The following is a 15,403-nucleotide window of genomic DNA, read 5'->3' as shown; positions in this document are numbered from 1 at the left end:
CCAAGTGTTCAATCCGTCTCTCTGCCAACATCTACCATCGGGGGAGAGTCAAGAAGTCCCTACCACCACCGGCACATTAGATGTATGGCTGGTCCTGTATAATGTATATCAAACCGGGGGATAGTCCTTATAAACTGTGTCTGAAAGGGTACTGAATTACTGAAAAACGTATCAGGGTCTTAAAAGAACCAGTTATGCACCAACCAATGCATAGAGGAGTATTCAGCATTAATAGCTTGTCCTAGTTTGAGATGTTCCTCTTATTTATATAGCTGTCCATAGGAAAGTGGATACAAATTTACCAAATGCATGTTCATTAAAATAATGGCAACCTATTATACTTCTAATAACATTTAATGGGTTTCATTATCCATTGCTGAGCTGAAGATTTCAAAGGGCTTTAATAGGAACAAAATATAATTTATGTATTTATCCGCCCTTTATGGATTTCCTTTATTTCTTAGATAAAGTTGGTTTTATTGACAAGACAAAGTTAAAACAGCACAGTCATTGTGTAAATCTCTATGATTACTACAATTTAGGATGCATCATTTAGAGCGTCATAGATGTCCTTAATAATAGTGTATTGTATTAAGTAACATTTCGTGGGGGGTGAATTACAATCACCATACATGTCATACTTATGACCTACAGCACCGGTCAATAGTTTGAGTACACTCGCTGCAAGTTAGCATTCTCAAAATCATTGCTGCTTTGTAGATTTTATTTTTTAATTGTTTCAACATTGCAAAATAATAAAGAATTGTGCCTTGGTAAAGGGGTGGTACACACTGGATTGCTAGATTAGTCTGGGGTGCTTGAGACTCTTCACTCTTAAAGGGGTTGTCTGACTTCAGCCAATGGCATTTATCATGTAGAGAAAGTTAATACAAGGCACTTACTAATGTATTGTGATTGTCCATATTGCTTCCTTTGCTGGCCCGATTCATTTTTCCATCACATTATACACCGATTGTTAAGCACCAGCCTATATGAGCTCCCGCGGTCCCGGTTACCAGAGTCCGAAACTTTTTCCTATAGTGGGCAAGCGTGGCCACTGCTTATGGATTGCAGGGTGGTCATAACCATGGAAACGAGCAGTGTATAATTGTGATGGAAAAATTAATCAAGCCAGAAAAGGAAATATGGATAATAATAATATATTAGTAAATGCCTTGTATTAACTTTCTTTACATGATAAATGACACTTGCTGAAGTGAGACAACCCCTACAGAGTGCTATGGTATTTGTCACTGTAAATGGCCTGGTCACAGTACACAGAATGATTTCTAACAGCAACAGCGGACTGTGCAGGACTGATGGGCTGTAGCAGGCACAGATCCAAGCTGGTGGTGCTTATATACAGACTTGGGAACAGGCTAAGGTAGGAAGAGATTAATGTCAAAGTCAAAAGACAGGTAAAGAAACACAATAGCAAGGTGTGACCATATCATTTTCCCCTGATAAATGAACTGTGATACTGCTCGGGATCCCCTCTTCTCATGATTGGTGGGGGTCCCAGTGGTCAGACCGCCGGCAACCGTACATAGGATAGGTGATAAATATTGTGAAAGGGTTGTCCCATGACTAATGCTTATTCCCCGTCTAAAGGTGGCATGTGTGCCGCTCCATTCAACTCTGTGGGGCTCCGGGAAATAGCCAAGTACAGTCGCTCAGCTATCTCCGGCAGTCCAATAGAGTTGAATGAAACGGTGGAACAAGAGCCCCCATTCTAGTGATTGGTGGGGGTCTGACCTCTCAGACACTAATTCCTTATCCTGTGGATATGGGATAGCTTGCTGTCATGGGACAACCACTTTAAAGGAAAATGTACTTTAAAGATCTGGGATAATTATCATCTGTGCAGAACGTAAAAAAAAAAAAATGAATATTTTCTTGTTCTGGACATTTTATATAACTGGGAGCTCTTATTTTAATCAATTTTTAGTACAAAACCATTACTGGATTCAATTTTCGGAAGCAGCCTGCAAATCTATCAAACAGACTTTTTCAAGTCAACAGTGAACTGCAGGACTAGCCTTTCAGGCAGCATCGTGCCCAGACAGTAGCCAGCATTTCCCGAAAGTGATTTATCATCCGTACCATACCAAACGGAGTAAGAGACAGTATGTGTATACGTATATATCTATATACACACACACAGGTTGACAATAAATACAGACTGCGAATCATTAACTATGTACTGTCTTTAGAGATTCCGATGCAACTCAATAGGACCACAACATACTGCAGTACCATATGATTTAATGATCCGACTGCACTAGTCAAAATGCATGGCAATCAATAAGCCCTTACATCTATGGCAACGCGAGAGCAGTGCCATGCATCACTGTCAGGGTGCCCATACTATTCACTGCAAGGAACAAATGAGGAGCTTCTGTCATCCTTCTGTAGATTTGGCAAAAAAAAAACTGTGTGATCAAATTCACTTTAACTCCTCAGCTCCTAAAGAGGTTTCAAAAACTCTTCCCCAGAGAAAGCGGCCATACTGACTCTCACCTAGCACTGCAAGCAACAGTCACTAATGAGAAATATCTTAACAGACAATGCCTTAAGAGACAAAAGGACAGACTTCTTATTTGAGTGACTGCAAAATATATGGTTATTATATTATTTTAATACACAGAATGGTAGTTCCTATTACACTTATCGGGGAAAGCTCTACAGGCTACTCTTCAAAGCTGAATATATACATCATGGGATATACCATTTAGCAAATTCTATGAAAAGATGACAGACAGGCAAGCTGAAAATGTTTGCGTGGGATTCCTCCGGGTACTCCGCGGGTTTCCTCCGGGTACTCCGCGGGTTTCCTCCTCGTACTCCGCGGGTTTCCTCCTCGTACTCCAAAGACATACTGATAGGGACCTTAGATTGTGAGCTCCAATGGGGACAGTTGGATGATAATTTGTAGGAAAAGACCGTCACTCACTAAGTCTTCTGCAAACTCGATGCTTTTATTGGTCACATATAATATAAAATTCTGTGACGTGTTTCGGCTCACAGCATGAGCCTTTCTCAAACAAGTAATAGCATACAAACAAAATAGCATACAGGATTTAAATAGACCGCCAAAGCGGAAATGACGTCAGGTAACCATGGTGATGAACTAAACAAAAAGACAGAAAACCGTGAGGAAACAGCCCAAAACGTGCACCACGCTTTCTGAACGGAGTGCCGGCTGATCACCGCTTGAGTTGGATGATAATGTCTGTAATGTGCCGTGGAATAAAGTAGCGCTATATAAGTGCATAAAATAAAAAATAAATAATCTGCAATTCCACCTGCATCCAAAAGGTTGGAAATTAAACGTGTGTGAGCAAATAAATAAAAACATGCCTTCCTATTGACTTTATAACCAACTTTCTAGCTAAAACAATACAGTCGATCCACTCCATTTTCAGAATTGATGGAGCTTTCAAAACCACAAGCTGTAGCTTTCAAGCTTGCCATTATTTCCCTCTAGGTGCAGCTCTGAGAGTGCACAGGCTTCCAAGTGGAATGGGGTGGCCCTGGCCAAATACTGAAAAGCTTATAGATCAGTCATCATTGCAGTGTAAATCCCTTTTCAAAATAATGTCTGTCGCTCAGAGTACACTTGTGCTTAGACTCGGTTCACTTGTCAAATACAAAATGTGAGGTCGCTGAAAGCCCAGGGGCAACACCATCTATTCTCAAACTCATTTTCTACCTCTATTTTGACAGAGAAATGAGATTTTCAAATGTAAAAATAATAAGAAGCACTGGAGATAAAGTAACAAAAGCGCCTTGTGTACACATTTGGTTAGGACACTGTGAAAACCGCTTAGACGAAGTGAGAACATAATGCTTAGACCGTTAAGTACTGACCACAAATACATACACAATTTATCATTTGCTTATATTTTAACCCGTTCGTTACCAGCACCGTGCATGTTTCAAACAGCAGAGACTTACGGCTAAATACCGTGACCGGCAATAATGCTGATCGCGGTAATTAAAAGCTGAAGGAGTGAATTTAAAAACCAAAATAAAACACAAAGACACGTATTGTACTACTGATCCAGATATCGGATATAGAGCGGTCATAGCAGAGACAATAAAATGCACATTAATAGCAGGAGATGTCTCAAGTGACACACTTCATGCAGGTGTGTGAGCTTCAAATGATAAACCCGATTTGTGTGATACCCTATAACATCTAATGTGCCAGTGTTGGGAATAACGCTCAATGGAGCAGACGATTGTCAGGAAGGAAGCGTTCCTTCCCAACAATCGCCTGCTTTTCGATTGTGGAGACCACAGTATGGGGTAGAGAGATCACTAATACAACCAGTCATCATCATACAGAATCATTCTTTGCAGGCAGCAGAGTGCTATTTAGACGGCATGATCGGCTGTCCAAAAACTTTAAATTAAGTGACCACGCCAACGGCCTATTACCCGATGAACGAATAAAATGCTCATTCATCAGGTAATAGATTGTTGGTGCAGTCACCTAAATTAATCAGCGGCACCTTTAAAAGGGCCAATTATCCCTAAGGAGTGTTCCGCCTGAATACCGGGGACTGTAAAGGAGCCTTAAGATGCAAAAAAATAGTGCTAACCATAGCCAGCCTGCAGTACCATGTATAGGGTAAAGGTACAGAGATACACTGCTCAAAAAATAAAGGGAACACAAAAATAACACATCCTGGTTCTGAGTTAATTAAATATTCTTCTGAAATACTTTGTTCTTTACATAGTTGAATGTGCTGACAACAAAATCACACAAAAATAAAAAAAATGGAAATCAAATTTTTCAACCCATGGAGGTCTGGATTTGGCGTTACACTCAAAATTATAGTGGAAAAACACACTACAGGCTGATCCAACTTTAATGTAATGTCCTTAAATCAAGTCAAAATGAGGCTCAGTAGTGTGTGTGGCCTCCACGTGCCTGTATGACCTCCCTACAACGCCTGTGCATGCTCCTGATGAGGTGGCGGACGGTCTCCTGAGGGATCTCCTCCCAGACCTGGACTAAAGCATCTGCCAACTCCTGGACAGTCTGTGGTGCAACGTGACGTTGGTGGATAGAGCGAGACATGATGTCCCAGATGTGCTCAATTGGATTCAGGTCTGGGGAACGGGCGGGCCAGTCCATAGCATCAATGCCTTCGTCTTGCAGGAACTGCTGACACACTCCAGCCACATGAGGTCTAGCATTGTCTTGCATTAGGAGGAACCCAGGGCCAACCGCACCAGCATATGGTCTCACAAGGGGTCTGAGGATCTCATCTCGGTACCTAATGGCAGTCAGGCTACCTCTGGCGAGCACATGGAGGGCTGTGCGGCCCTCCAAAGAAATGCCACCCCGCACCATTACTAACCCAATGCCAAACCGGTCATGCTGGAGGATGTTGCAGGCAGCAGAACTTTCTCCACGGCGTCTCAAGACTCTGTCACGTCTGTCACATGTGCTCAGTGTGAACCTGCTTTCAGCTGTGAAGAGCACAGGGCACCAGTGGCGAATTTGCCAATCTTGGTGTTCTCTGGCAAATGCCAAACGTCCTGCACGGTGTTGGACTGTAAGCACAACCCCCACCTGTGGACGTCGGGCCCTCATATCACCCTCATGGAGTCTGTTTCTGACCGTTTGAGCAGACACATGCACATTTGTGGCCTGCTGGAGGTCATTTTGCAGGGCTCTGGCAGTGCTCCTCCTGTTCCTCCTTGCACAAAGGCGGAGGTAGCGGTCCTGCTGCTGGGTTGTTGCCCTCCTACGGCCTCCTCCACGTCTCCTGATGTACTGGCCTGTCTCCTGGTAGCGCCTCCATGCTCTGGACACTACGCTGACAGAAACAGCAAACCTTCTTGCCACAGCTCGCATTGATGTGCCATCCTGGACAAGCTGCACTACCTGAGCCACTTGTGTGGGTTGTAGACTCCGTCTCATGCTACCACTAGAGTGAAATCACCGCCAGCATTCAAAAGTGACCAAAACATCAGCCAGCAAGCATAGGAACTGAGAAGTGGTCTGTGGTTCACCACCTGCAGAACCACTCCTTTATTGGGGGTGTCTTGCTAATTGCCTATAATTTCCACCTGTTGTCTATCCCATTTGCACAACAGCATGTGAAATTGATTGGCACTCAGTGTTGCTTCCTAAGTGGACAGTTTGATTTCACAGAAGTGTGATTGACTTAGAGTTACATTGTGTTGTTTAAGTGTTCCCTTTATTTTTTTGAGCAGTGTATAAGTATGCATATATGTAGTTCAATTCAAACATGGTTCATATCATCAGAGTACGGATCTGGTCCCGCAGAGCAATGTTATTGCCTCTATACTGCCTGCCAGTACACCGAGAGGTGGCACATAGGTGATACACAATCCATATGGCTGGTATTGGGCTGCTGCCAATGGGACCGAGCCTCGGTGCCAGACATAGTGGTTACAAAATGTACAGAGCTGTGACTGGAATGCAGAGCTCGCTGTTACTCTTTAGTACATGTCATGATCATGAATGTTCTGATTAATTAGGTAGCTCCAGTTCTCTACTGGGGTTCAAATTAGATCCAAAATAATTGTTTACAAATGTAAAAATAATGGAGTCATTTCCCTGTGATACATAGCCTTTACAAAGATGTATTATAGGCCTACATTTACTATTGTGGTTGCTCCTGAAGTCATTTTAAGCACAATTTAGCACATTATTTGAGATATATTTATGAAGAAACTAACTCAAAAAGAATAATCCATTGCACCTCATTCACTGAGGGGGCATGGCTTCACTGAACATACGTGTAGCTTATAGCAGTTGTCTAAAATAATTATATATCTCAGACAAGCTCCTTAACCACTTAAGGACCGGGGGATTTTTCATTTTTGCATTTTTGTTTTTCCCTCCCCACCTTCCCATAGTCCTAACTTTTTTATTTTTCCAGTCACATAGCCTTATGAGGGCTTATTTTTTGCGGGACAAGTTGTACTTTCTAATGGCACCATTTACAGTTGCATAACATGTAGTAGGAAGCGGAAAAAAAAAATCCAAATGCGGTAGAATTGGGGAAAAAAAGCTATTCTGATAAAGGTTTAAAATATTTCTTTTACACTGTACACTATGCAGTAAAATTGACCTGTTATCTTTATTCTCCAGGTCAGTACGGTTACAACGATACCACATTTGTATAATTTTTCTTGCGTTTTAATACTGAAAAAAATAAAATACATTTATAACCATATTCTGACCCCTATAACTTTTTTGTAGCTATGTGTACGGGGCTGTATGAGGGCAAATTTTTTGCGGGACGATCTGTTCTTTCAATGATACCAATTTGAGGTGTGTGAGACTTTTTGATCACTTTTTATAAAAAAAATTATTGGGTAGTTGAAGTGACAAAAAATTGCAAATTGGCTGTTTTTATTTTTTTCCCCCATTACGCCATTTGCCACATTCCATTAATATTGTTATATTTTAATTGTATGGGCATTTTCGCACACGGCGATGCCCATGATTTTTTTTTTTTTGTTGGTTAAGTATTTTTATTTTAAGGACAGGGGGTGATTTGAACTTTTAGGTGTTTTTTTATATTTGTAAAAACTTTTTTTTTTACTTTTGTCACTATTGATACCTTGGGTGACAATAACTGGCAATCATTAGATTGCCCATTGTGTTCATTGATGGCTATATAGACATCAATGAACACTTCATTTGTACTATGCAAATACAATGCTGCCACCTAGTGGCCTGTATTGGTATATTCCTGAAATAGGCACCGAAGCCTGCTTGAGGCTTTGGGCTATTTCAGTAATGTAACAGGTTCCCCGATCTCAGTCAGGGAACGCTGTTACTGGAGTGGAACCGCGCGACTTCTGCTTCCGGACTGCGAAAATGCCGTGGTCACATTTGACTACTGCATCTGAAGATTAAAATGTATGCAATCAGCCTTATGGCTGATCGCATACAAGTGCCACGGGTTTCTGCTATTTAAAATAGCAGAAACCCAGCGGCTGTGGCGCCCGCTGCACGTGCGAGCGGGCGCCATGTTTAGGGAATGGACTTCCACCGTACATATACGGCGGAGGTCCTTAAGGGGTTAAAAATCTAAAATGGTTGGCTGCAGCACTCATGTGCCGTATACCGGCAAATCACCACTGCAGCTTGTAAACAAGTGGAAACAGAATTGGACTGGCAGAGAGGCACTGAAGAAAGAGATAAGTATAAGACCATTTTTATAATTTTATTCAGGGGCAAAAATTTAGGCTAGACAGTCTAAAGATGTGACAAATTTATCATCTAGCCTGAACTTCTGTGATAAATCTGGCATATTTTTAGACTGCTTAAATGTAAGTATTAAGACAGGATTGGTAAATCTGCCCCGCACTCTTTTGTTGACATTAAGAAACGGCTAACTTCTCCTACATTACCAATCAGCTGTTAGGGGAGTCGGGATGCTCCCCTAATCTGTATGGTCAGCTTAAGTTTAAATTTAATAAAAATTAGAAAGTACTCGCAAATCCCCCTATTACTTTAATCTTGATTGATTCTGTCTGTCAGGTATGCAACAAAAACATAATTCCATTCTAACCCTGTGCTCTTCAAAAGCACAGCATTTTTAGATTTCTCCCTTGACAAACTGCTTGCTGTGTAAAAGGTACTCAAGACATGGCACAACGGGAACCTATTCAACAACTGTATTTGATGATTTTAAAACAAAGAGGGAAATGTGCTATTCATTCTCACAATACATTGGCTTTGAGACCCACTGAAAAGCAAGTCTGTCTTTTAAATCCACTTTAAAAGTCTCCTATCCATTTTTAGCTATCGGAATATACACTTGCTGCGTACTCACCAATTTTAACCTCTCAAGGGGAATTCTGCTGGTGTCTATTTGAGATCGCTCCATCACATTTTCAAACTTTACTTCTGGGACAGCAATTGCACACATTACATGTGCCCATCTAGACGAGAAACAAGCACAACATTAGTTAAGAGACATTTCAGGGATAGCTGGTTCTGTTCACACTGTGCTTTCAAGAAACTTAAGGCACATCTGTTGTGATCCATTATGTAAAGGGTCCCGATACAGAAAATAGCAGCTATAGGGGGTGCAGATATAGCAGGCGCCTCCGCAACATAAGACAACAGGACCATAATAAATGACATATGGAAGAGGGAACCCTGTGACGGATTTTTATTGTGGCAATGAAGCTGCATGTTCTACTCAGGCACAACCACCATGGAGCAGCACCAGATACCATACTGGCAAAGATGAGATCAGTACCCAATATCAGAACTGTAAGGCTATCTACACACGATGCAGATTACTTGTGCGTTTTCCGCAGAAAAACCACAGCGTAATACAGTGCCAGCAAGGTGAATGAGATTAGACATGTGTACCATGCTTTTTTTTCTTCCTTGCGGAAATTGACCTGCCGTGGGGATTTTAAAGTCCACAGCATGTCGATTTGGTAGAGCGGTTTTTCCCAATAGACTCATTGGGGTTGTTAAACAGAAAATCCGCACCAAAATCATGATGCGAGTTTTATGTGCATATATTGTGCCTAAAGCTTTTATTGAGAAAAACAAACTTTTATAATATGCTAATTAGCCTCTAGGAGGAGGGGGGGGGGCGTTACACCTGCTCCTAGAGGCTCCGTTTGCCCACCTATTTTCACGCCCTTCTTCTCTTGATTGACAGGGCCAGGGCAGCGCTGCTCTCCTCCCGCAGGCCGTGTCTGCAGTGTAAATCTCGCGCCGTTCAGTATTTGGCGCAGGCGCAGAGAGGGAAGGACGCTCGGCAGCTGCTGGCTTTCTCACTGCGCCTGTGCCGAATACTGAACGGCGCGAGATTTACACTGCAGACACGGCCGGCAGGAGGAGAGCAGCCCTGCCAATCAAGAGAAGAAGAGAGAAAACGGAGCCTCTAGGAGCAGGTTCAGCGCCCCTCCTGCTCCTAGAGGCTAATTAGCATATTTTACAAGTTTGTTTTTCTCAATAAAGGCTTTAGGCAGTGAGATGGCACTAATATAGTTATGTTCAGCTGACATTAGCATATCGCTAATGTCATCCAGTTGAGCATCCATTTTTCAGGTGACAGAAACCCTTTAAGTCAATGTTCATAGACATTTTTAAAAAAAGTTTTTTTGCACTTATAGGTGTAATGCTTTAATTTAGTCACACATCCCCTTCACGCTGCAGTAAAGGATCGGAGAAAGTCGAGGGAGGCTGTTTGTTGTGTAAGTCCAGATACAGAAGGAGTTAAGAGCCAGGCAAGAGGTAGAATACATGGAGTGACTTGATATCCACAAAACCATCCACCTGTTTTTATTAAACAAATTACATAGGATATTCACATATAGGCTGTTAATATGCGATAACAAAAATTGATGGTAGTGCCCCTTTAAAAGAATTGTGTCATGAAAAAATGTATCTGCCAGTTAAAACATCCAAACTGGGCTTTGGTACCGAAGTACCAGCCAGTACAAAAACCCAGTTCGGATTGCTATTTTAAATAGTTTTGCAATATGCAGATATGCATACAGTAGGAATTAACCGTAGTCTCGCGCCAATACATTTTAATTCTGTACAGATACAGCGAAAACTGCAGAAATTTATGTTTTTTGTTTAAATATAGACATGGAAAATTAAAAATAACGTCATACATTCTTTAAAAATATTCTAAACATAAAAATGTGATTTTGGTCATTCTCTGAAGACATTTCCTAAATTGAGTAGAGTTGACAGAAGCCATAAGAATTGGGTAGTCATTTTGAGAATTTGGATTCCATCTATAAGAAGTCTTTCAGAGTTAGATGCTATGATATACACTGCTCAAAAAAATAAAGGGAACACAAAAATAACACATCCTAGATCTGAGTTAATTAAGTATTCTTCTCAAATACTTTGTTCTTTACATAGTTGAATGTGCTGACAACAAAATCACACAAAAATAAAAAAATGGAAATCAAATTTTTCAACCCATGGAGGTCTGGATTTGGAGTCACACTCAAAATTAAAGTGGAAAAACACACTACAGGCTGATCCAACTTTGATGTAATGTCCTTAAAACAAGTCAAAATGAGGCCCAGTAGTGTGTGTGGCCTCCACGTGCCTGTATGACCTCCCTACAACGCCTGTGCATGCTCCTGATGAGGTGGCGGACGGTCTCCTGAGGGATCTCCTCCCAGACCTGGACTAAAGCATCTGCCAACTCCTGGACAGTCTGTGGTGCAACGTGACGTTGGAGGATAGAGCGAGACATGATGTCCCAGATGTTCTCAATTGGATTCAGGTCTGGGGAACGGGTGGGGCAGTCCATAGCATCAATGCCTTCATCTTGCAAGAACTGCTGACACACTCCAGCCACATGAGGTCTAGCATTGTCTTGCATTAGGAGGAACCCAGGGCCAACTGCACCAGCATATGGTCTCACAAGGGGTCTGAGGATCTCATCTCGGTACCTAATGGCAGTCAGGCAACCTCTGGCGAGCACATGGAGGGCTGTGCGGCCCTCCAAAGAAATGCCACCCCACACCATTACTGACCCAATGCCAAACCGGTCATGCTAGAGGATGTTGCAGGCAGCAGAACGTTCTCCACAGCGTCTCCAGACTCTGTCACGTCTGTCACATGTGCTCAGTGTGAACCTGCTTTCATCTGTGAAGAGCACAGGGCGCCAGTGGCGAGTTTGCCAATCTTGGTGTTCTCTGGCAAATGCCAAACGTCCTGCACGGTGTTGGGCTGTAAGCACAACCCCCACCTGTGGATGTCGGGCCCTCATATCACCCTCATGGAGTCTGTTTCTGACCGTTTGAGCAGACACATGCACATTTGTGGCCTGCTGGAGGTCATTTTGCAGGGCTCTGGCAGTACTCCTCCTGTTCCTCCTTGCACAAAGGCGGAGGTAGCGGTCCTGCTGCTGGGTTGTTGCCCTCCTACGGCCTCCTCCACGTCTCCTGATGTACTGGCCTGTCTCCTGGTAGCGCCTCCATGCTCTGGACACTACGCTGACACACAGCAAACCTTCTTGCCACAGCTCGCATTGATGTGCCATCCTGGATAAGCTGCACTACCTGAGCCACTTGTGTGGGTTGTAGACTCTATCTCATGCTACCACTAGAGTGAAAGCACCGCCAGCATTCAAAAGTGACCAAAACATCAGCCAGGAAACATAGGAACTGAGAAGTGGTCTGTGGTCACCACCTGCAGAACCACTCCTTTATTGGGGGTGTCTTGCTAATTGCCTATAATTTCCACCTGTTGTCTATCCCATTTGCACAACAGCAGTGAAATTGATTGTCACTCAGTGTTGCTTCCTAAGTGGACAGTTTGATTTCACAGAAGTGTGATTGACTTGGAGTTACATTGTGTTGTTTAAGTGTTCCCTTTATTTTTTTTTGAGCAGTGTATAACACTATCTAACCCTAACTGCTATTAGTTTTTTTTCCTTACTGAAAGCACACATACGATCAAAATAAAATAAACAGTGCTGATCAGCTCTCAGCAGGACACACGCACGCAAGCTGATGTCCTGCACATGCAAAAATACAGTAAAAAAGAATCCCCAAACTAGGTAAAATTAACATAGATATAGTTAGACTTTGGAACTACTGCAAATGTACAAAGTAAATCACTGAACAATGCAGTAGTTCCAGGGGAAATTTTCCTTTTTTATTTTTACAATAGATTACAGTAAAGCACAGGTGCACTACAAGTCCCAGCAGGTCAATGAACAGCACAGAGGGGTACCGAACCTATCAGAATGCTTTCAAAAAATTGAAATGGTGGGGGCTGAGAAGTTCTCCGAATTCTTTATGCCCCTCTTGTGCTGCGATTGGCTGGTATAGTATACCAGCCAATCCCAGCGCTTACACAGGACGCCGAATACAGGTGTCACCCATCTAACCTAGGAGTGATGGGTGCTGTTTATTTCAGCACCAAACACCCCCCATGAGAGCCTACCTGTCATTGGCTTTTATAGTGAGGGAGCCGCAATTAACCGGTCAGCACTAATCGGCCAATCACAGTGATCGGATCTGCCGAGGGGAAGTACAAGAGGCTGCAGGACGGAGGTACAGTGACCGTTTCCTTTGTGCTGTACATGTACGGCGCAGGTTGGGAAGGGGTTAACGTGTCGACATTGAACATAACCTAATTGCCCCAAGACAGTATATGAAAGCAGGAAAACAATTATTACGTACAGCAAAACTAATCAACCAGTACATATCCAAACATTTTCTAGTAGCTTAGAAAGCTGAGAAAAAAAGGCATTATTTGGTATTTTTCATGAGTTTGTGACAAAACTTAGAAGATTAAGCAATCAAGGCTCTCTACAACTAATGAAGAAAATACGCTGCAGTATGATAAGGTTTTAACAGACAATGACAAAGGAGTTTCATTAGCTTCAAGAAGTGCATATTTGTTGCCGAAAACAAACAAGACCAATCACTAGGTTTTATTTTTTAAATCTAGCCTAAAGGGTTTAAATATACACTATTCATATGCTCCTTTAATCCAAGCAGTTCGAGTAGCCTACCTGAATGGGCGCACTCACTTTTTAGAAAAGTTCCTAATTCGTGACGAGCAAGTCAATTTTGTTCAAAAATCCCCCCTCCCTCAGAAGCGAGGGGCTGGCCCATTCCTCGAGATCCCCTCTCCTCCCCTTGATTGACAAGGCCAGACGTCTCACCTGACCCTGGTGCTGGCACACAGTGCAGTTCAGGATTCAGTTTTTAACTTAAGCTACTTTCACACTAGCGCCTTCAATTCCGCTATTGAGATCTGTCATAGGATCTCAATAGCGGAAGAAACCGCTTCAGTTTTGTCCCCATTCATTGTCAATGGGGACAAAACCGAACTGAACTAAACTGAGTGCACCGTTCCGTTTGGTTGGGTCCCCATTGCGGACAGAAAAACGCTGCAAGCAGCGTTTTTCTGTCCGCGATGTGGTGCGGAGCAAGATGGATCCGTCCTGACGCACAATGTAAATCAATGGGGACGGATATGTTTTCTCTGACATAATAGAAAACGGATCCGTCCCCCATTGACTTTCAATAGTGTTCATGACGGATCCGTCCTACCTGTATATGACGTAATACAACCGGATCCGTTCATGACGGATGCATACAGTTGTATGATTGTAACGGAAGCATTTTTGCAGATCCATGACAGTTCCGCAAAAAACGCTAATGTGAAAGTAGCCTTAGCCAGCTTAGCAGCCTCGTTAAACCCTGGTGTTCTGCATAATGGGAATGATTTAAATAATTTCAGCTAGCTACAATAAAAAACTGCATCCTGAATGCATGCCAGAACTGCCCTGTGTGCCAGCACCCATACGGTCCATTCACAAGTCCATAATAATGGGTCCACATCCGTTCCGCAAATTGCAGAATGGGTGCTGACCCATTCATTCTCTATGGGGACGGAATGGATGCGGACAGCACACAGTGTGCTGTTTGCATCCGCATTTCCGGAGCGCGTCGCTGATCTTCCGGTACGCGGCTCCGGGAAAAAAAATAGAACATGTCCTATTCTTGTCTGCAATTGTGAACAAGAATAGGCATTGTGTTCACATACCACTTGTTTAATAAGATTCCGTCCATAACAACCGCTCCTCACAAGACTTCTTTCTGACTATCTTCTCAAGATGGCCGCCGATGCCCTTACCCTGAGGCTAAAACATCCCTCCCTAACTACCCAGAATTCATTCGGCTCATCTCGGGAATGCGCAGCCTCACCCCAACCAATCGGCTTTCTCCAGACTTAAACACACCCTCTTCCTCCTAAATAGTTGATTGCGAATATTCTAATCACAAATCTTTATCGAGAATATTCTAAACGCAAATTTTTATTGCGAATATCGGCACTATCCCGGTCCGATGGGTGCGCGCATGCAGCGTTCAGGACTGCCCACTACTACGTCCTCCGTCTTCTGTATATAGAAGATAGGAGACGGAGGTCACCTAGCAATGCTGTTTAAGCCGCACCACTGAAATGCCTGAGGGAGGAAAGAACATGCTGCAATTACTAGGTAATTCAATACCTATACAAAAGTATCATCGATCCGAAGTCGATTCGGTCATACACTTCGATTTTTAAGCTGTCTCCGTACAGCATTACAATGTATTGGCTTCTGTGGAGCCAAACTTCGCTTTAACCCGAAGTCGCGCAAGACTTCAGTGAATTAATTCATTATTCATTTCTGCATCATTAAAAAACATTAAAAATTAGGAATCCGAAGTCAGGTTTGGTGCCGAGGTACCAGCCGGTACCAAACCAACTTCGGATTCCTAATTTTAAATGTTTTTAAAGATGAAGAAATGAATAACAAACTAATTCACCGAAGTCTTGCGTGACTTTGGTTCAAAACAAATTTTACATAAACAGAAGCAATACATTTTAATGCTGTACGGAGACTGG

At 42.7% G+C, this 15,403-nt stretch overlaps 1 protein-coding gene across 1 annotated transcript in view; it reads right to left on the bottom strand.

The window, feature by feature from the left end:
- The window catches only part of KDM4C (lysine demethylase 4C), a 320,670-nt gene that overhangs the window by 70,043 nt on the left and 235,224 nt on the right, over positions 1 to 15,403 (bottom strand). The window contains 1 exon segment of the mRNA XM_040419760.1: positions 8,835 to 8,943. Coding sequence (XP_040275694.1) covers positions 8,835 to 8,943 — 109 coding nt within the window.

The sequence above is a fragment of the Bufo bufo genome, chromosome 2, assembly GCF_905171765.1.
Source record: "Bufo bufo chromosome 2, aBufBuf1.1, whole genome shotgun sequence".
Taxonomy (NCBI): domain Eukaryota; kingdom Metazoa; phylum Chordata; class Amphibia; order Anura; family Bufonidae; genus Bufo; species Bufo bufo.
The sequence above is the reverse complement of the archived record's forward strand: the minus strand, read 5'-3'. Positions and strand labels throughout refer to the sequence as shown.